Source organism: Neodiprion lecontei, chromosome 3, assembly GCF_021901455.1.
Source record: "Neodiprion lecontei isolate iyNeoLeco1 chromosome 3, iyNeoLeco1.1, whole genome shotgun sequence".
Classification (NCBI taxonomy): domain Eukaryota; kingdom Metazoa; phylum Arthropoda; class Insecta; order Hymenoptera; family Diprionidae; genus Neodiprion; species Neodiprion lecontei.
In genome coordinates this window covers 34,016,606-34,040,794 of record NC_060262.1, presented here as the reverse complement: position 1 = coordinate 34,040,794, position 24,189 = coordinate 34,016,606, and the positions used below count along the sequence as shown (strand labels likewise).

The 24,189-nt window shown below is 38.7% G+C and overlaps 1 protein-coding gene across 1 annotated transcript in view; it reads right to left on the bottom strand.

Moving 5' to 3' along the window:
- Window positions 1–24,189, bottom strand: part of LOC107223162 (mucin-5AC) — a 92,804-nt gene that overhangs the window by 8,698 nt on the left and 59,917 nt on the right. Inside the window, exons 6-9 of the mRNA XM_015662767.2 lie at window positions 20,060–20,333; window positions 14,476–14,644; window positions 811–994; window positions 243–511 (exon numbers count right to left, since the gene is read on the bottom strand). Coding sequence (XP_015518253.2) covers window positions 243–511; window positions 811–994; window positions 14,476–14,644; window positions 20,060–20,333 — 896 coding nt within the window. The remainder of the gene's footprint in view (window positions 1–242; window positions 512–810; window positions 995–14,475; window positions 14,645–20,059; window positions 20,334–24,189) is intronic.

The following is a 24,189-nucleotide window of genomic DNA, read 5'->3' as shown; positions in this document are numbered from 1 at the left end:
AGCACCATTTCATTACAGAATTGTAATTATGCAATTCGTCCTTGGCATATGGTGCGAAAAAAACTTTGGAAAATTCGTGGCTAAACAATACCAAGAAATGTAAACAGTACTCTGACTGATTGAAAAAAGTTATGATACGAAAGGAATCCTACTGCAAAAAAAAAAAAAACAAAAAAAAAATCAATAACTTCCAAATTTCTAGTATCCAACAATACAGATATGTATTATGTTATTACAATCACCTGAGCTGGGGTGGGAATGCTAGGCGTAGATGCTCCAGGGCTGGAACTGGCAGGGGGACTATCTCTAGAGCTTTGAGCGAGATTTAGACCCTGAGTCTGCGATACAACGGCAGCAGTTGCGACTTGATTATGAACAGTTGTATTTGAGTGAGTGCTTTGAAGGTTCTGTGGAGAACTCGCCGTTGCTGCACTGCTCAAACTACTCGTGCTGCTATACCTGGTGCCACCTCTCGCCAGACTAGTTACATCCACGTCCATACTTTCTGCAACTTGAATGTTAAAAACTTTCAAATTATTTATCATTCTTGTCAATATCAATGTTATTAGTGATACTTGATGATACTTTAGCATATTTTCATAATACATATGTTGCATATTTTCAAAGCGCATTGCCTATGTGAACCAACAAAATGCTCTGCAAATATACGTTTGCTATAGCATCAACGTGTGTCAGGATAGCAACGGTGCAATCCATCCTTGGTGTGTGACGCAGAGAACGGATTTTTACTATCTAGGAAATTAAAACTGCTGCTACCACTATAATTTCACTACGAGCATTTACACATACCATTCTTAGTTGCAGTGACATCCAAGTTAGTACTTGATTCTGGAAGCATTGTATTGAAGTCGATGTGATCCCAGGTGGCAGCCAATTCCTTTTTAAGTCCAACCAGCCTCTGCTGAGCTGCTATTTTCTCTCTCGCCAACGTCTCCATTTCATGCTCATATTCCCGTTCTTTTCTCCTCAGCGTCTGTAACATAAAGACCAACAATGAACGACAACTAATATGGACAAAGTTTCTCACGACACATACATTTTTTTCTGATTTATTCATCGGCAATATATCTATTGCTACTATTGAATAAGTGGTTATAATGAAAATTGTGTATTGATGTAGTTTTTAAGTCTGACAAATACATGCTTAGGAGACTTTCAAACTTTACATTACATTCCGAGTTTATTTATCATTTATCCATTGTTCCTACAAGAGTAGGGCGTTTCGTATAATGCGATACCTAAAAAAAAGTTTGTAGCATCTGGTAATTGGTGAACTTGAGCAAAACGTATTTCGGTGCGTTCTACGCATGCTACAGTACATAAATGGTGAAAAAGGTATAAAGATCCACTGTAGAAGTGTGCTTCACTTCAAACTTCCACTCATCTGAGGTATAACAACGATTACAAGTGTATCGAGGATATGAGAGGCGTGAATATTTAAATGCATCTATATAATTTTTTTTTACATTTTTTCAAGAAAATTTAAATTTTACAAGGCTCAAGAATATCCAGCAGTGTCAACCGAGCGTCTGAAATTGGGCTAAAATTTGTTGCTTCTCCGAATTGTATTGAAAACTCTGATAAGACACCGGTTCAAAATCACTTTCCTCCATCCAAAATCTAGGTGTCCATATTTTTACGATAAAGAATAATTTCCGAGAACCTGTCGTCCTGAATCAACGAAACGACGCCGTGTATTTTCGCCTTTTCGGTTGCGCACCGCCTATTAAAAATATACAAAACTATATGTACAACGTACAACCGTGATTACGTGCTAAAACAACACGAGCTACAGGATAACGGATGCATTTCTCGTGCAATATCTCCTCGAAGCGGTGTCACGCATAATCGCCAATGACTGAGTCGTCGTCCTTAAAGAACTCACGAAATTTTCGAATAACGTGGTTAATTATTAATAAACACACCGCACACGTTTAGCTCTCAAAGAAATAAAATAAGTAAATCGGTAGGTAGGGCAGGTGGAAAGTATGGCAATATGCCTGTATACGGGGGATCAGGAGTTGAGACACCGCAGGCATGATCTTCGGGTGTAATCAACGTCGAACGACGCTGTTTACGGAGGCAACAAATTCTCAGGAATTTCACGGAGCCTGTAAGCTAGGGCAGCTGGGCGCAAAACCTGAACAATCTCGTTCTCCGGACTCGCTTAATTTTTCCACCAACCACGTTTACACGCGTGGGTCTCTCGGACTCCCAGAAGTTTACCAACCCGAGATTTATTGGTCACAGCCTCCGCTGCTCTTCGCTCGGTCGCGCAAAAGCCTAGCGTCGTATTTTTATCGCGGTTTATTTCCGAAATACTGCCGAGGCCCGCGGGACTGCAAAATTTAATTCAATACACATACTCGACGTCAATAACGTGTATCTATGCAATAATAATTACCAGGTTGTTTCAGATACGTTGCAGGTACGAACTTTCAAGGTGGCGACAAATCTCGAATCCAAAGAAAACTGCAGAAATATACTTATTGGTAACAAAAGTTCAAAATTCAAATTACGGTATTAACATTTTACTATAAGTAACGACTCAACTATCACGTCAGAGACTCGATTTGAAAATTTGCAAGCTTTCTCTTCTGTTCTCCTAGTATAAATTACACTAAATTGAATTTTTTCTTTTGAATCTATACACAGGTTGAGATAGCTGCAAAAAAATGCAAAAATATGCCTTTTGCATCTTACAAGCAGAACAACGACGTGTGTGTTGGAAAAAGAAATAAGTTTCGGGAAGGTTGGTTGTTGAAACTAGATTGGTGATAAAAAAAAAAAAAGTTTATCACAGACCGTACATTGCTCTCGTGAAATATTCGACCGCAAAAATTCTCAACCGCGGTAAATAAAACTGTGTAATTCCGATTCCGTCTAATAATTATACCATTACATATACAGACACACACACGCGATAAAACTCTCTGTAGTATCAGATTTTATTTTAGCAGGCGTTAGAACACACGTTCCGGAAATAAACAATACAACATATAATAATGCTAATATACAACAGGAATCGTTATATACAATATTTATACTCATACGATAATAAAAGTTATTATCAAAGGAATAAAAATTTTATTATACTGTAGATCATCGCTTAATAATGTCGTAATTCTGATCCACGTGTATAGGTATATTAACACGCCTCCCGCGCAGACTGCAGCTTGATTTTACGTGGAATTCTGCGGAGAGTTCGCCGCGTTTTTTGCTCTGGGCTTTTTATAAATTATTCGTAATCCGATATCCCCCTCTTCCATGCTAGCTTCGCGCACCGAAGTGACCTACTATTCACTCGCGGAACCATGCGGGAGTGCATTTAATGCCACAGCATCGTTGCCTGCACGTAGTAGATACTAGAGAGAGAAGGAAGAGGCAAGGAGAGACTTTTGCCATCAATGTTTGCTCAATTGCTCATCCGCAATCGCAATAAAATGTACGAATTCAGGGGTGACCGAAGCATGACTGTAATAGTCATTCTTACTGTAACAGAACATCAGAATATTTCGACACGAATTATTGTAATCTTGACGAATCAGGTGAATTCAAATTTACGAGAAAGTGAAAAATTTCTTCACCTAGAAATATGTAATATACCACCGAAGCTGGCTTTGTGAGAATGTCTTACCTGTCAAATAGAACAGAAACATTTGAAGAGTGATTAAATTCACAACAACATTGTCGTAACTGTAACATTTTACAAAGTGTAAATTTTAAGCCAATCACAATAGTATAATACTAAATGCTTAACGTACAAATTTCATTCTTTAGGTCGTTTTAAAAAAAAAAACCAGTGATAATTTTCGTTAATTAATCATCGGCAGTTTACGTTATTTACATACAATTGAAAGACTTAAATTTTTTCAGGAAAAATGATTCAACAATCGTTATATGTATAAAATTAACAAGCTTATAATTATTGCGGTAGATGTTTTAAATTTCATCAGCTGTGCCCTCAAATATTCGGAAAATAATCCTTCTTCGTGTAACGAACGAAGGAAATTTTCATAATAAACTTTTCTCCAATTCCAAAGATATACTAAAGATGTAATTTAAGTAAAAAAAAGAACTGATTATTTTTTCCACCGAGTTTTTTTTCTATCTTATCTTTACGTTCGAATAAGGTGGATAATTAATTAGAGATGGATAAAAAAGCTTCCCTCTATCTCCTCTACTTCGTAATATAATATACTTAACGTATTTCATTCGACCCATTAATATACACGTGTAAACCCTGACGATGAAAGCGAGAAAGAGCGGCTGCCTTCAGTTGTCGTCGGGTGTGAAATCACTCGACTAGACGACCGACGATCACACTTGGATTTGTAGACGAGATTTAACGGATGTCGACAATTTTTCATACGTCACGATACCCCAATTTTTTTTCTTTTCATTCTTGCGTCGAGCCGGGTTATTTGCGCCTAAATCTTGTCAATTAATAATCCTCATAATCCTAATAATCCTAATAAACAAAATCCCCCTCCTGCACTTATCACGTATTCAACTATCGTCTTATATTACGTGTATGTTGCATTAATGATATACTGTATTACAGTCACGTGGCGTACGTAAGATATGGGAGAAACCCACGCCCATACGAATCGCTCGATTTATTGTTGACATTAATTAACTCAGCGTCGCGCGTCCATTTGTACGTCTCACAATTGTAATGGTATATACGCGTGCAACTTTCGCGATCCTGACCGGAGCACCTGGAGTATCCGCCTTTCTTTCTTGAAATCACCGACATCATTTCTTTTCTCTTCCTGCAATTTCTATACGAGTCGGTAGCGTGGCAAGCTTCCTTTATTTCGTTCTGATGAAAATCACAAAAATTGCCCAATCTGTAAAAATCGAAATAGTAAACGGTAGACGAGAACTTGTTACAAAACTTGGAATCCATTTTTATCCGAGGTACCATCTTTGAAACCGTGATTTATGATAATTGGCGATCCCCAGAGTCTAGGAAGGATAAAAGAAAATTTTTTTTGACGGCATATCAAAACACGATTCGACAGGGATAATACCTAAAATAGGACAGATTTCTCTACTCAAGGAATTATCGAAAGATATTTCTACTTTTACGTAATTTTGCAAATCATTTTTTTTTTTCTTTTGATTATTATTCAATTTTCGCACAATCATTGTTAGCAGCGACAATTTCAACTCAGCACGTCACCCGTTTTTTATTATTTTTTTTTTTCATTACACAGAAGCTTTTGAGACTTGCAAGTAACAACAGATATTCGAACTTACTGCTTTGAATAACCGATTCCGAGAAAATAATTTTACTCACCGAGATTGATGTCCGTTTAGTAACCGTATTATGTATACAAAATTTCAGGGGCTTGATATCGCATTAAAAAATCAAAGGATGCCAAGAAATTTCTGGCACAGTTATCGACGATAAACCAAATAATATTTACTCGACAGAACCAACGTAATTTTGTCAATGAAATCCGAATATCTTCCCTAATAAAAATGAATTGTCATTCCCTCTGCTGATTTACTATTTCTGGTCGAAGTGAGAACTCGGCGATATAAATTCGACTGACTAAAACCCAAGCTGGTGAAACTTCCATACGGCAAAACAAATAAATCCGATCTCGATTGCGTACAACAAACGTTCAGACGTTTCTCTTTGCCTAGATAACACAGGCGATGTGCGTTTTTTTCTCTTTCTTTTTTCTTTCCGTGTCAACTTCCCAATCTTCACAATACTTTATCTTTTAAATATCCATCAAGAAGTGGGTATTTCATTAGCACAATTTCCGTGTATTAGAATATGGTGTCAGTAGTTTGAAAAGAATAACTTTACTCTAGGAAAGACAAGATCGGCGGTAATTTAATGAGAAAGAAACCCTAGAGACAGGACGCATTTCTACAATAATAGTGGTTGGCCAGAAATAATCCGCCAATGACTTGACCGAAAGTCTCGCCGTCCCCTGATTAATCTGTTATCCCGACTAAGAATCATTCCGCGTTCTCCTCGTATTTTCGGTTATCCCGCAGCGCACGTGCAACGCAAGCTTGGGCTAGAAATTGACTCACCAAGAACAACACGCCGTATATTATAACATTTCATAATAATCCTTCCCAGCCCACCTGGGTGTCTATATTTACCCGAGTAAGATATTTATCTTAATTTTTTTATGTGTTACGACAATCATTGACGATCCAATTTTTTTCATCTCCTTTACGTATACACGACTGTCCAAAAATTTATTCCTCGATACAATTTTGCTAAAAATTATTTAAGTCAATGTAAAAATGAGACGAAGAAAGCCCCGGAGTTATATTTAACACCGGAATTTAGATATCTGGAATGGGTTGAGTCTGCGATTTCAGCTTTGAGATAGTTCCGGGTGTAGGATTCGGCGTCGCTCGTTTGGCCAATCTAGATTCCAAAATGTCAAATGTAGCCGCGTGACCGAGCGGGAGAAGATTCTTCCGCGGTGTTGGTATGTACGCAACATACGAGATCAGACGGAATCTTTCGGGTATAGGCGGCACGGTGTAGAATTTCGGATGCGGTCTAATCGGGGCCGAGGCTACGTTGCGCAACTTATTTCGCGCACGTTCCTTCCTCTACACTCTGCCCATATAACATCCGTGACTCTGCACGATGACGAGGAGGAGCGAGGAACACGCCGGTTTCGCGATGCTCCTCCCACTACACCCCCGTTAAAATCTCCCCCGAGATCCGCGTCTGCCACACGGCGTATTTCAAAACTCATGAATTTTTGCCCACGGTCACGACGACGTGTATATTGAGGCTGCATGAAAACAGACTTTACATAACGCGAACATGAGTGTTTTCCGTACACAAAGTACCCGTTTCTGAATAACGTTCGAGCGAGTCTGCGAATGCGCATGCGCGGAGTACGGAAAGTACCACTTTTTGAGAAGTTGCCCTGGTCCATTTCGACATTGACGCATGTATCTCTAAATATTAAAGTCCACGTACCTCGGACGCGAAAAAGGGATCAACAGGCCCATTCTATACGCAATTCTCAACAATATCACTCCAATGCATTTTCGTTTGACGCAGAAATAAAGAAATGGCACGGATTCAACGAAATCGCATTGGTAAATTTATAAAATTCATACAATTTTTTACTTCTGCGTTAAATGAAAATGTGTGTGCAAGTCTTTTTGTTCAGAATCGTGCATAGAATGGGGCTTTCAAGCCCTTGTTCGCGTTTTAGATACATAGACTTCGTTATTTGGAGATATATACGTCAGTGTCGAAATGAACCAGGGCATCCCCTTAAAACTGAACTTTTCCGTACTGCGCGCATGCGCCGTCGCGAAAAAATCTACCGTTACGTAACCCTAACCTCAATTTCGTGGTTCGTGAAAAAACGCCAAACATACTCTTGTTACATAAAGAATCGTTTGCAACAAGGAGATAACAGTCTTTTCGCCTCGCGTATTTGCAATATTCGTCTTCGGTTCACCAACGACTCATATTGCTGATTTACGCTCGGCCCGAAGAGACCGAGTTTGCCTCCTCGTTACACAATATACTATTCTTCCAATTTTTTCAAATTTCTTGTAAGAGAATAATCTTACGAACAGATCTCGACGCAACGAGATTACACGTTAATCGACGAATTGCTCACCTATTTTCAATCAATATCTATATTCAATCAATAAAACGTTAAGTATATTATATTTCGTATCGATACGATCAACGATATTATCTGCCAAAACCTGAACTACCCAAATTTGACAATAATCGATGTCAGTAGGCTGAAAACTGTCTTTTTAGATTCGCTCTCAGCTGATAGCTATACGTTTCGAGAGAAAAACCATGTGCCGATGAAAAGTTTGACCAGCTGCAAATCGTGATGCCATTTTGCACAGCGAATTTTTCTCTTCAATTTTGAACTGCAGGATCGACCAGAGATCTTAACACGACTCGTCAAACTTCCGGCCGAATTGCATTGCACATAGCGTTTGCATCTATATTAAACATGTACGATCAGAGTACTATAAAAGGAGATTCATCGGGCATTTGTGTCGCTGCAGCAGTTTCGAATTATACTTGGGTATTCTATCAAACAGTGATATGCCGTGATCCCGTCTAAAAGAGTTTTCCTCAACTATGAAGAATCTTGGCACAAGAATATTACGGCGGCCGGTATAATACAAGCTCTGAGAAAACAAAGAGGGTCCCTTTATGCCTGGTGGCTGTAAATACCACACCTGTCAAATCATTTCACTCCATCAACATTATTTCCGTCAGTTCTTGCGTAACGCGCGCCACGTTTCCATGAACTCTAATTTAGATGAAAAGAATAATTTTATATTATACGATTAGGCGCAAGGTTTGACCCATTTTTCGATATATATTTATAAGATTTAACTTCGATCTAACAATAACATAACTTTCTTTGTAAATCAAAAATATGTCATATCTTTGCCTAGAATTCCTTCATATTTTCGAGCTTTCCCTTGATGTCCAAGAATACATTGATATACTCTGATGTGCCACACGCGGAAAGTTTTGTAAACACGTGTTACTCGGTTTTTGCTGTTCTGCAGTTTTGAAAGCTCGTTTGACAATCGCGTCCTTGAAACTCTCCGGACGGAGTCGAGCACACTAGCTCAACTGTAATATTTCAAATTAGCGGTCTGAGAGGCCAGCATCGCGTTTATCGTATCGTAGTACATATTTCATTCGAATAATCTTCTCATCATTCTTCATTACCTACAGTAATCACTCGCCAACACAAAGCTAACTATCGCATCATTTCCTCCTCTCAAAGGCCTCGTGTAAAGAATCAGTTTTTGTTGTTTTTAAATAAAAAAAAAAAAAGAAAACATTACAGGATTCTACTGAATACTTGAAAGACCACATTTTTTCTATACCCATTTTGCATCACGTTTTTATAAACCTCTGCACTATATATATCCCTTCATTCTGAAGCAGTCGCTGACTTTTTGCTTCTTGAACATTGAAAAATGAATAAGTATTGATATCGCGTCTTCAATCCCATCAATATTTGAAATCTAAAACGAAATGCTAAAAACAATAATGAAGTAGAGGCTGAGAATATATGTCCATGGTACCTACAATACATACCATTATTTCTCGTTTTATGAAGGAGGTAGGCAATAGTCATGTGTTACAAATTATTGCTATTCAGTAACGACTGGGCGAATCAATAGTATTTTTCATCTCCTGTGAAAAAGAAAAAAAAACCCCCACCCGAGATGATATTTGTCAGCGTTTTCTGACGCGCTGTGTAAACGCATCCACGGAACTACGACGCCGCGCTGTGAGAAAACATATATATTTTCGTTTCGGCAAATATACACAAGCATTTTGCCAAATGAGTTATTCCATACTTTGTATCTAAAATAATCAATTGCAGCTATTTATTGCGAATGAATGAGCCCATGTATAAACCACAGGATGCCCATGCCTTTTATTATAGCTACTTTGTTTTCGCATGATCCAATTATTCTGCGAAATGTACATCATATCATTATGCATAGGATAAATGTGCGGGTTACACACGATCCTGCGGAATTGGATTAATAACTCGTTCGAATGAAAGCGGGTTTGAACGTGATTCAACTATCCGATCGGCGATAGGTTCAAATACATGGGAATTTGCGATCCGACGGTAGAGCCAATAGTGATATGCCATACGAAGTAAACTGTGTAAAATATCATTACAATGCACAGAGTGGAAAACGATTTAGGGGTTCGCTTGGATTTGAATAACATCGCGCTGATATTAAAATTATATTTTACCGTGATCGCACTAGAACCAAAACAACGAATTCAGTACGTTGCAAGACATTTTCCATCAACACTGAAACACTGGAAGTACAATGCAATATTGCAATAAACGTTTCCCAGAGCCAAGTATATTTTATAAATACTTCACGTATTGTAAACACGGTACGAGCCAGAAAAGATCGAGGACTACTGATAAGAAGGCGACGGTCACGCTGACAAAGATGTTTTTTTTCGAACGGCGGTGAATCAGTTGCGAAATAAATTCCTGGGATACTTTTAATTCGTTCATCAAGCCAGACTCTGCATTATTGATCAGGATATTTCAAGGATTATAGTTAGTTTCGTCTTACTAATTTTCAAAATTATATTACGTCTTCTTTTCTCCGCATACGAGAATTTTTCCCAAAAAGTTTCCAAAAATATTGTCATATTTATAAGAAACATTGGGTCTTCAGCTAAATGACAGTCCTGAATAGCCAAAAATTCACCAATTCGGTTTCCCTAAGGTTCGGAACACTCTGTTTTCGAACCTGAAGTAAGCATTGCAAAATTGATCAAGGCAAGTGTTGATTATGGAAGTGGTCGTTAGAAAAAGTAGGTATATTTGAGAACCGAATTCAGGGATTTTTGATACCATGTAACAAACTATCGTTGTTTGTATGATGCATGGAACAACAAGTTCTTCCCAAATACCAGATACGCAGGATTATACCAATAAAAGAAAATAAAGCCAAAAATTAAAAATTGAGCATTAAAATATCAACAATTTCGTTCGCAAATTCCAATTCTATTTTCTTCAGTGCATCCCTTAAAATAATAAAAATGGAACGAATTATACGTAACGACACTAGATACAACGTTCCCAAAGTTAATTGAAATTTTTCTACGAACAGTTGATTAATATACATAGTATTATACAATAATCATATTTCAAATGCAATAAAAAAATCCAAAATATTCACACATAATTATACACAGGTAAAATTTTTCTTCTTCAACATAAGAAATCGAATCTCTATTATTTCGCAGATTCGTTGTCAAATAGTACTGCAAAAGAATTGACGATTAAACAAATACCTCCCCGCGAACCGGAATAATAATCGTTAAAAGGAAGCTCAGACAGCAGAGTGGACAACGTCTATGCTCAACGTCTACGTTATAAAAGTAGTAATAAATAAATAATTGTAGAAAATTATGAAAGAAAGAAAAAAGAAAATCCAATTATTTTTTTCTCTCCCAATATCTCACAATCTGACAACTATGAGTATAGTAAGAAGGAACGGACGACGGCGCGGCGGGGCAATTGGCCAAACCTGAGGCGTTCTCTGATGGGAAATGAGAGGGGGGAGCGAACACGTGGTCAGCTGCGTGCTGCTCAGTGCAGCGATGATGGCCGCGAGTCGATCACGTGGTCGCGATAACGGAAAGGTGAATGGGGGAAGGGGGGTAAGGGTGGGGGGAGTGAACGACCTTCGCGGGGACGCGGACCAACGTCTGACACAGAGCAGCTAGGCGCGAGGTTCGATCGGAGCGCCGACCTACGCCCGTCTGACATCAGAGAGCGTCGGTGGTACAACACGCCGTACGGTTGCCTTTCAAGATTCGACGGTAATGACGATGCCCCTCGAAGCCTTCCTCAACCCGTTTTCTAGGCGGGTATCCATCCATCCATCCATCCATCGATCCATCCATCCATCCTTTCGTCCGTCCGTCCGTCCGTCCGTCCGTCCATCTATCCATCCATCTACCCATCCACGTACATACCTCGTGCACCGCTGTGACTATACGCTGACAATGAGTCCCTATTATACACCTACATACGTGTATAAATAATCTGTGTATACGCATACTGGACTGTATAGTACACACGCACAGAGAGAAAGAGAGAGAGAGAGAGAGAGAGAGAGAGAGAGAGAGAGAGAGAGAGAGAGAGAGAGAGAGAGAGAGAGAGAGAGAGAGAGAGAGAGAGAGAGAGAGAGAGAGAGAGAGAGAGAGAGAGAGAGAGAGAGAGAGAGAGAGAGAGAGAGAGAGGAGATAGCAGAGCTCGCTCCTCCCCGGATTTTATCGAGTATAGATATACAGCCTATATCCTCGCGGGACCGCAGCCATATTGAAATCCTGCTTTGACATTCACAGTAATTGATCGACGAGACACGGATTTGATATACATACAGGCAGCAGGCTTTGGGCGTACAAACATCAATTCGTTCGTAACGTTGACACCGCGGTCCTGTACGGTTACTTTCCTTTTATTATGTCTACGTATACGTTGTACGATTGTATACTACTACGTTACATCGCTTTGTATAATTATAATGTACACCAATTTCGTTTTAGATATACGGTATAGAATACGCTAATGTTGGAATTAATTTGCGCAGTAAATTTGGATTTCTTTTTATTTTTTATAGCTGTTTTTTTTCTTCTCTCTTCTTGTTCACTGCGCTGTTGCGGATTAACAGTTTCAACGAACTTTTTCCACCCCATCCTCCAAATAAACTTCAAATAATTCAAAAACAATTGCTTAATGTATTCAGATTTTTACCTCGACTCTAAAATAGTCCGCTTTGTGATCAAAGTTTCTTGTGGGAATAACATGGGAAAAACTTTTTTTTCTCAGTGAACATTTTATTGCGATAGTAATAATGCTCCAAAAAATCTGTAAATGCGAGGTTTTAATGAGCATTAGCGTTATATGGAAAAAAAATACACATACTAGGCAATCTAGACAAATTGCACCATGGGTAATTAGAAAAAAAGTCATATTTCAAGGGTGTGCATTTCGTCGAGATTGCCTGGTACGATAATGTGTATTTTATTCTAGATAGCAACACTAATGCCTGCCGAAGCCTCGCAGTTACAGATTTTTTGAAACATTATTACTCTTACAATAAAATATATACTGAAAAAAAACGTTTGTCCAATGTTATTTCCATAAGAAACTTCAATCACAAAAGCGGACTATCTTAGAGTTGAGGTAAAAACCTGAAAATAAGATTAGGCGATTGTTTTTTGAATCATTTGGAGTTGATTTGGAGAGTGGGGCGGAAAAAATTCGTCAAAATCTTAAATAAGGACCACCCTAATGTCCGTACATACGATTATAAAGATAAAAAATGTTCGAGGGAATTTTTCCCAGCATATCTCAAGAGTTATTTATTCCTACAGTTATTTGCGCATGTCCCACATTCGTAATTGCCGTCGGAGCTGAAGCAGCGATCTCCGAGTAGCGACGTCGCGACGTAAAGCAAACAGGTGACAGGAAGTGGTCTTGAAATTAATATCTTCAATCGAGGGCGGTAAAAATGCGAATGTCCGTCGGTAGGTAATGAGTTGAGAAATATTTTTTGGCAATAGATAAACAAACTAATAAATAACCGTAGAAACTCGTATATATTAAAATCGAATCAGCTTCGCAGAGTGATAAAAGTTGGTAGGAATTATACGATCGTCTGGAAAACGAGCGTTAAGCTGGGCGAAGGAATTGCCGTATCACGGGAATTATCCGACTGAATAAAGAGCGCCTAGACGCCAGTTCCGAAGCGAAATTAACCGGTAACTTGTTTGCACAAAACTTTTAACAAAAATAAAGAAAAGAAGAAGAAAAAGAAGGAGAATAAATATACGCTGCACCACGGTCCCCAAAAAGTGTTAAAAGTTCGAAACTACCAATCATCGCTGAGGGCTTTGAAACAAATTAAAACCACTGATCCACACGTCTCGTGACTAGGTTTGAAAATGACTGTAGAAACAGTTTAAAACTGGCAACATTTTTCAATTCCGGTCACCTTTCCCCCCTTTGCCTGTACGGGATAAACGTATTGTAACTAGAAACATTTAATTAACCCATGGTAGTTACAACGTGAAATTCGAACCAGTTTAAGATTTATATTAAGTGAAATGTTTTAAATGAATGAAATTTTTCCTTTGTAAATTTTGGACTACATGAATTACCGTACGGTTGCGAATGATGTGATTATATATTACGTATATTTCACCAAATCTTCAATTCAAAATCCACGTATGCATGTTACATACACTTGTGACGCATAAAAATTCCACATGGGGAAAAATCACAACGGTAATTATAATGCGTATAAACAAATGAGTGTATCTTTAAAATCACGACGACGAAATATGCAATAAGCTAGGAGATTCAAGGAAAGTAATAACTAGTTCTCAATGATTTTGTCTCCTCATCGTGTAACTGTATATATTCCGATGACTTTGTTACTATTGGAAATTGAACAGAACTGCAATTGAACGTATCGAATCAATTGTTACACTTCGTAGTTCGTTTTATTTCCTGCAATACCCACTCACGGATTCTAGTAACATGCAAAGTGTATACTTGAATAGCGTGAAGGTGATTCGAATTTTCTGAATTCTGATGAATCATTACCGCACGCTCCTTATTATTATCGTCGCGATTCGATGACCGATCGATGTAAGAAAATCTGAGAAAAAAAAGAAAAGTTACATAATCGCAGAAACGCGTATTCCTTATATCCTCGAGCAATCAATCCAACAGGCGATACTTTTCCCCATCTCAATTTGTCAGCATCGTTCCACGATGTGAATATAATTGAACGCATCGATTTCTACAATAATAACAGATGCAGACCGAAATATGAAATCTATGAAGTAAATCGGCGTATCATACGATCCTCAAGGGAAATAAAACTGACCTGTATGTGTCGGATGGCTGCGTGAAGGATGGACAAATTCGAAGACTTTTTCTCATCCTGGAAGGGCAGCTGCCCCTTGAGGAGTTCGAAGCACTCCTTGAGGTGCGCCCTGCGGTTTTTCTCCAACTTGTTGTGGACCTCCCTCGTCCCAGACCGGATCACACATGGCCTGTGGCAACAGGAAAGAATAATAAGCGTCTGCCACGTGGAACATCATTCAGCCATTGAATAACCGCCTACACGCTCGCAACCGCGATCGTAATATATATATACATCTACGTATAAATCAAGAAAGACAGAAAGATATAACGTATCGTTGCGTGATATGTGTGTAACGTATCACCCGTGCATCGCTTGAAAGATCAGCGGCACGTGTATCGGGGTATTCAACGCGACGAACACAACGAGTAACAAACATCCAACGGTTGTATGCTTAAGTGCATACGTATACCTATATACAAGATTACACATCCTGTATATAATGCCGATGTATTAATTACCTCTGGTTTTGTCACATCAACACGCGAGGCGAGGTATTGCGAGTTTATTCACCTTTCCATATGTCGCATGACTGTACAGATTTTCAAATTTATTACAGCTTTGAGGAAAGAAGAAGAAAGAAGAAAAGGAAACGGAAAGAAAAATGGGGATCGCAAATTCCCATCCTCCTCGATTAACCAAACATAGCAAAGCTTCGAGTAAAGTGTTTGAAAGGTTTTTTGTTGTTTTTCTTTTTCCTCCTTCTTTTACACTCCCTCCGTAAAGTCGTAGTTCTTTTTACGAAATACTAAAACTGTTCAGGTTTGGAAATAAACTTATCTTGACGGCACGCAGGCAGAGTCAAATACCTCTCTCTCCTCTCAGGGAATCGGAAGGACGATTCGGTTGTTTATTTAATCGGACTAACCGAAAATAACAGACCGTCGAAAGTTTCCGCTACCCGATATTTATTACACCGTTACATATCTGTAGGGAATAGAATGCCAAGAGGCTACAGGACGAATTGTGGTCTCAATTAAATGCTTCACGTAGAGACGTACGCGCCGGTTAGGCATTACGCAATAACCGTAATTGAAGAGTCGAATTGAAATAAGGCGTACAATGCTCGACAGCGCGAAAAACGTACAGTGGGCAATTTGTAACATGTGCAACAGGCGTTTTTCGAGCACGATGTATACGTAAAGAGCTACCAATATACATATTGTATACTTTATGTCAATTTTCTCTCTTTTTTCCAACCATAATTCTCTCATCGCGTCGATCATTATTACGGTATATAGAAAGAAACGGGGGCAGACGTGAATAAACAAACCACTCACTGTTCAGCCGTGTTGAAGAAAAAAAGAGAGAATAAACGAAAAGGAGGAATAACAAGATAAAAAACACATGCAAAAAAAAATAAAAAATTTACTCCGATACCAAAGTCATACGCTCCGGCAACGTTCACCGTAATTTCGAGTACCGGTTAAAATTAATTTGATAACTTGTTGCAAAGACGAGAAAAATTTTTTTTTGCCAAAAATAAAAAAAAGCATATGAAAAAAAATTCGACAAGATTTCGATGCTGGTGGTTGAAAAACGTTCGAGGTAAACGATTGAGACGCATATTTCACGCGTTTGATAACATAGTTTATTATATTACACGTAATATACATATGACTGTAGAAGCATTCGCACGACTTGTGCGACACCAAGCAGCTATTGAAATATTGTCTCTCGCTTGTCGGGACATTTAATTATGTATAATTATACCGATAAGACATACAATTTAACTCCTGCTCCTCCAACATTTATAATGAAACGACGAATCTTTATACTACGCGATTAAAATTTTTTAATTTAAATTTCTACGCTGGAAATTTTGCAGAGCGTCTCATTGTCTTAGTTGTACAGCTTACACTGTTGATCGAGCACTTTGTGCTCAAATATACGTGTATGTATGTACTTCATACGCTCTACACGTGCCGAGAGTAAAACGAAGAGCACCGATGATGACCTGAACTTGGCGACCTCTCGTTATATTATCCAACATTTTATCAACTCGTCCACAGACAACGAGATGTATGTTTTATCTGTATGATATTAAATAAATATTTTTACTCCGATGTGAAAAAAAGTGTACGATTTAAATCTAGTGATAAGAGGGGAAAAAAGAAAAAAAGGAAACTGGATTATTGTCATAGAAAAACTGACATATATGAGAGAGAGAGAGAGAGAGAGAGAGAGAGAGAGAGAGAGAGAGAGAGAGAGAAAGGATGGAATGTAATTTAATTATCATCGTATCGAAATGAAAAGACGATTTCCTATCACCCGTGTGTTCAAAGATAATACATATAATTAATTAAAAATTGTACGACGATTCGAATCTTCCCTCAATAAAATGTGTCGTTCAAACGTGGAGGAATTAGCAAGCTGATCGAGCGACCGTACTTTACAATAATCGCCACGTGTGTAAAACACGTGCGCTCTGCAAATTGATGCTGTTATACATGTATATATATATACACACAGAGATATATCGGTGCGTGCACATTAATCTTTACGACGTATCGACCACTATAAGCCAAAGCTACGCGATCGTCACATGTGCTCGAGCACGATCAACAACATGCAGTAATTGCGGTGTGTTCGCCACGTTCAAAGTTTCACATGCAGCCATTATTCATTCTGACCTCAAGATTATTCGGTCGAGGCTTTTCGACGGTGATTTCAGGTTTGCAGATTTCTTTTTCTTTTTTGTTTCTCCCCCTCCTTCAATTTATAACGCGGTGTCTCGTTTATATCGTACACTGATCTACATCGTGAATATTAACGCAATGAATTTAAATGTCCCAAGCCCACTGTCGCACGTTAACCAATTTAATACACATTTCAAGCGAATTAAGAAGTTCGTAATGAGAACAGCGTTACATCTCAAAGGTTGATTCGTGGATTACGCAATATTTTATTTCGGTAACTCGAACAGCATTTTCAAGTAGCGTAGGTCAGGTCGGTCAGGTTTACGATACTTATGTACGTCTCTCGTGTTTGTAACACTTATCCCTTTAAGTCATAGTGGTAAGTATTCTTACCGCCTATTTTTATATCCATTTTTCGTATGTTTAGAGAACTTTGAAAACGTATTTCCTTGCGCGTTTTTGCTATTTCTGATAGTATACTAATAGGTTTTCAATACTCGAGAGTAATTATCGGGATATGATGTAAGTTATTATTGTTAGAAGCATCTTGATAGAAAAAAATCGTAATAATCGAAGGAATAATTCATTCCCGAAAAATTTACCATCCTACACATAACCATGTTTTACATAAATTATAAGTTTTTGGGGTCGCTGATTACTAATTTGAAGCCAGATTTTAAAAAATCAAGATGGTGGATCCTGCATGGCGGACTAAGACTTCAGATTCGATCGAATCCGGAGCAAAAATTCTGTCCAGGGGTTTTTGGGATCGCTGTTCTGAAAATTCAGCATGTCGAATCCAATCAACGACCCCATAACACGTGCATAAAGTTTTTTGACTGTATTCGATCAAATTTGAAATTTTCGTCCGCCATCCGCCATTTTCAATTTTTTAAATGTGATTTTAAATTTTTATCAGCGACCCCAAAAACTATGGAATACTATCTTGTTTTAAAAATTGACTCCGAACAATAATGTGTGACTCAAAAAGGTTATACCATAGACTAATCGAAGTAAATGGATAGCTTAATTGCACGATTATCGTAAAGAATTATTATCGAATTACCCGATCTCTTCAATTGTTAGAAAACATGCGGAAACTTGTAAAACCTGTTCAAATCTTGGCAATTGATTGTAATCAATTAATTAATAATTAATTATTACACAATTGAACCAGGTAACAATTAAAAAAGTTAATAAATAATTAAGAAAACTTGTCAATATTTCCATTTTTAAGTGATCATTCTTCTTGTGTAGCTAAAATTTCAGACGACAAAAAAAATATATATATATAATCCCATGAACACAACATGTACATAAAAATATTGTAATAAGAGTTGCACAACGCAAACCGGCGTGAATTTTGATATCTTGAACATTACATCAAACGAGGAAGATAAGAAAATATAATCAATAAACTCTTGTAAGAAATTACTTTCGATAAGGTATAAGACAGACGAGTTAATAAAAATGTCAAATTCTATAATCTACAATGTCATTTCTCGCGAGTCTCAAAAAAATGCCATGTGATACGGTACGGGATTTTGTTTTTCTTTTCTTATCGTATGCCAGGTGATGTCGGTAATCATACACGTCCCGATGCAATTATCCTGTTGAAAGTTCACTCGGTAAAGTACACTTCAAAGCAGCCAATTGAAAAATGTATATGATGCATTCTGAGTCTAATCACGGGGTCATCGACCTGATACCGCTGGATTTTGATATCCGATATTTTTTTTTTTCCCCGTAAAATACGAATTTGAATATTTCGAAGTATTGGTTAAATTTTTTAGGTGTTGTACAAACTCAAAAATCATAAAATTGAGGGAAAACATGAAGAGCGAAATATTTAACGTCATGAAATTTTTTTTTACAGACGTCGCAGCTCGAAACAAATATTTTCGTGATAGTCCAAAAATGGGATACAAGGAATCGGTATTCTTGGGAGATATTTTTTTTTTCATTACCTATTAATTTTAAGCTTCATAAACTGTAAAAAATTTCACCAATATAAAATACTTTATATTTTTGGCTTGCGTGACCCCCAACAAATGAAACAGCAATTTTTAAAAATTTCAGATCACATCTCGGGCAATAAAAAAACTATACATAAAAATATATAAAAAAATAACGATTTGACTGGGGGAATCCCCCATATACATTCAATTTAATTAAAGCACAAAGTCTGCGCAGCCTGCTCAAAGAGACTCCCAAGTTGCGATAAATCGCGATTGGTTGATCGAGAAACACCGGCGTAAAGAAAACGAAAACAACATCCAACATATTCAAGAAGGCTCGTCATAAATTTGCAACAAAGTTCATAAGCGTGATACTGCTATAATTATAACTAGTCCCTCCTAGTTGTACCTACATGGCATCATCGACGTATAACAGATCGTAAATAAATAATATCCAACAACGGGAATGAAAAGAGAAATACGAATATGCACAGACACGCACAAACCTTATCCCCCCCCCCCCCCCCCCCCAATGTTGTTATGGTTCTTTTCGTTTCTTCAATTACTCATCGTTTTATTAGGTACATAGATCGCGGTAAAATTTGAACCGAAATTCGACAATAAGCGACAATTCTTTGAGAAAACTTTTTTTCTCCAACTTGACGGGTACAACTATTTCATACTATCTCATATTGGCTACATATATACTCCGAGTGTATCGACGTTGTAGAGGAGTTTAAAAAATATCAAATAGATTTTTAAGCCACGCTATCGATAAGTGAAGGAAATTTCAATCAAGAAAGATTAGAAAATTACGGCTACGTACGCAAATTAAACAACCGCTCGATACCCGCTTCACACATACACGCCACTATACATAATACTGGGAATATTAGGATAATAATAGTAAGAAAATAAAATAAGATTCTGATTGCGAACAGCACGTACCCGTTCCGGTGTCGTTTGCTATCGCTGCTGGCTTCCAAATCGACAACAAGTGGTGGGCCCCCGCCGTACGAGTGATTCGAATGATTCGAATTGTGATTATCTGTGTAATGATTATGGGAATTGTTGTGATTGTTGTGATGCTGTTGGGAGGTTTGGAGCGTCGTTAGATGTCCGGAGGTCGGCGGCGTCCCTCGGGAACTCGAGCCGACGGGACTGGCTCGTTGTATCCCGTAGTGGTTTCCGTTTGTTCTGCTGTTCTCCACCGGCTCCTCCTCTGCAACAGGATATGAAGGAAAAAGATGAATAAAAAAAAAATAAAATAAAATACCACCAATGAACTAATTCGTAGCAACGGTGTTTTGCAAGCTTTCAACAACGATGTGAAATAGCCCAATCATAAGTATACCGAGGAATGAATTAGGGTTCTTCTGTTGATTCTTTCTTGGCAACGATTACAGATACTTATAATAATAATAATAATAATAATGATGATGATGATGATGTCAATATTAACATCATTAATGATAGTAATGATAATAATAACAGCAGCAGCAGCAGGTCCGAGTCTTTACGTTCGGAAGACCGATTCTCAGCTGTTTCGGCCGCCAACGGATGAATTCCCGTACCGACTGAGGACAATTTGGCACCGGGCAGAATTTCATTCTAAGCAATTATCTTTCGATTCCAAAGATAGTCACCGCACCCGGATAGTCGAGACAACGAACTCTCGCACAGCTCACTGCTCTCGGCTCCATTCTGACCCGCTACCACGACGTTGCACAAATGCTTCTGTGAATGGCCAGAGAGACTCGTCTAAGATTAGCGTAATGTAGGGGTAGGTAATACACTTTTCAGCTCCACCGCCGCTCTGCGGCAATAAACTCGAAAGTAGGAACGAATTCGAACCAACTTGTTGTAAGTATATGGTGAAAATCGGACAATTTTCGCGAACGAAACGTCGAATGACATTTGACACACGTGTGTGAAGACGGAAAATGTGACATGTGTGAAATTTTCAAGTCTCAACCGTACTGCGAAAATATGAATTACATGCTTGTATTTTAGTATCGATCAGTCGGAGGAAAAGCCGTTTGCGTTTTCCGTTGGATATTCCAACTCGCTAGTCAGCTCGAATACATCGCTACGAGAAAACGCAGCACCGCACGCTTTGTCGTTTTCTTGATTCCTGTGCACCGTCCGCTTCTCTCGGGTTGTCCATAAATCACCGAGCACGTGTCTATGCACGTATAGGTATAACCGACTCATTCATGCACCAAGGAGAGTTGGCAGACCTGCCGCATTTCTGGTTGGCTTCCTAAATCTATTCTCGACTCGGATAATTAACGCACCGATATAAAACGACAAAGACGTAGTTTCTTCTTTATATATTCCTCATCGAATCGAGAACTTGTGAAATCCATTGTCTCGAATCAATGATCGCCGCGTCGTCTTGTAACGAGTGAAAATCACTCCTCACCACTTGCCGGGAGGAATTGAACAGAAGCTCCAAAAGCATGTTTCCATGCGATTGGCTTGTTTGTTTCTACTACAAGTATCATCTTGCGAGAGACGTTGACAAGACCATCTCAGCTGCTTATCGTTGGTTTAACTGATAATAGATCATTCGTTTTTCGTATGCTTATCTTCACAGCCGGTGATTTGTAACCTTATAAGAGAGACAGAGAGAGAAAGAGAGAGAGCGACGGTGTTCGAATAGAAACTGAATAAAAAAATATCACTTTATCACTACAATTTTGTATACATGTTACGCCCCAGAGGGTGTGGGCATCGCTTTTTTAACGCCAAGAGAAAAGTCTGACGATGAGGAAAGGTACGATAATTTTCAAGTTTTTCGCATCTTTCCGCATTGTTATTCGAACCGATCGCCGGTGTTGCATTGCGCAACAGATAACATGTCCGTATTTCTTTTTACCGTGAGAATGAGAAGGAATTCATCCCCTCGTTACAAGAACCGACGATTCTACTCCTCTGTTTTGCCTTAATTGCAATATCCGGATCGCGCCCGAAGTTGACAACATTTCTTCCATTCATCGATAAAATTAACCGACGAAATTAGCCTCATTGTCTCGCTAGTACCGTAGGGACTTCGTAACTGCAGAGAAATTCTGGGGTTTCGCGATCGTGTTCTCGTTACGTACTTCCTGCACGCGGCACAGCGTAGAAGTAGAATGGAATTTATGTAACCCTAAATTTTACCTAGTCAATAACCATACATACCTAATTTCATTCGCCAAAATACAAAGGAGACTGTCTCGTGTCCATAGAATCGAATGTTACGCAGGAACCGGTAAATATATAGACTAAGGATACACGTGCCCGGCAACGTGAGGGAAACGGGTTAATTAATTCCAATCATCTCGCACAATTCGCACGATTCATTCGCAAACGACGTCCGATCCGTAAATAAATTTTCTACACAGCTACCCCGACTCGATGTTTTTTCTTCTTTTTTCCCCTTCGTGATATAGCATAACTGAATATCCCTTCTAATATTTTGTGACACAGCCGAGCACGTTAAGACAAAGAGTTTAACATCCTCGAAGAAGGAATTATTTTTACTTACAAGCAGTCGTTAAAGTTATCGTGAGAATAGAAAATTCGACCATTTGAATTGACCAGATACCTAATTTATTTATTAATATTTAGAAAGCTTGTGTGTTTGTGCGAGTTATCCCAAGTTTTTGGTAACAGAAAATAATTACCGAAGACGCGTGTAACAACGAACCTACATGACGTCGTATTACGTACCGAAATTACACCGAAAAAATAATCTCCCGCTAATTGCAGCACTTTGACTGAAAAACAAAAAGCTCTCGACCATTTGATCCAACCACCTCTTTCGTTAGGTTTGACAGCCAGTTTTCGGCGAACGAATCGACCTCAAGTTACACATCCCACGTGTAATGCACGGTTATACACGGTGAATGGACTTCGAGTGTAAACTTAGTCAATTAACCTTTAATTATCAGCTCGGCAGAGTTAATTGAACTATTACAGCTAATTAATTCGAGCTGTCATCGTCACAGGCCGCGGGACGTGATAAAGTCAAGTTCGAACCACTCAACCAAACGAACCTAAAGCACGATCCTCCCCCAGTTTACGAGTAAAAATTGAACTTGTCCGCGGATATTACTCGTTTCGTTCCACCATTCTCATACGTCGATTTCTTGTTACACGATTGAAGAATTGAGGAAGCGAATATGATAGTAAAGATTGCTCCGCGAAAATGTGTCAAGGTCATGCGTATAAGTGCAGACATCACTCGGCCACTTTACTTGGCGCAACGTCGGTCTCTGTAGCAGAAATTGTGCAACAAAACTCGGAGGGGGATTATAGCCTCGCATCAATGGCAAAATGCCCATCGCCTCGTTGACTCAGCTCGATGTTCTTCCTTCTCATTTTGATTCGCATCAATTATTCGAAACTCCCGACGTTTCATCGCACCGACACTCGGCCTTTGCGTTAACATGGATATTATTGTTCTCTTTTTTTTTTTTTTTTTCTCTCGCACGCAATTACGTGAATTCGATGGAACCGTGAACCGGATTCTCTGTAAGTATCAACGACTGCGCCAGTAAACGATAACTTTCCGGTATCCAGTTGTAATAAACGATTCTGCAAAACTAACGACCGCTGGCAGAACAAGGATTTTCACAAAGTAGGACGTTCTTCCGGCGGTGTGTAAGGATAATTTTCTCGTCTTTCGTAATCTTATTACTCGAATTCCGACAAAGTGATTTCCCAAAATTCAGGCAAGTGCAATTAGCTTCGATCGATGAAATCGTTCGCACCGAAGTAGTTACCAAGGTTTTTTAATACTTTATTACCGCATCATACATACGTCTTCTTCTTTCTTTCGACCTTTTTCAACACTCAGTTTTCACCGGCTTGCACAACGAGTTTATTCCACTTGACTTATCAAGCCCAGCTCGTACAAGACCCAATGGATAATTAATCAATTCATAGCGATTCAAGGGTTGATTCTGCACATGCTACACGAGCAAAGTGGAAAGCTTCTTTCCACCAGCTTCTCTTACAGCTCGGTTCACCCGTAAGTGGATTCTTATACTGTCTAGACATTTGTTAGATGGAAAAATATAATCCGGCTA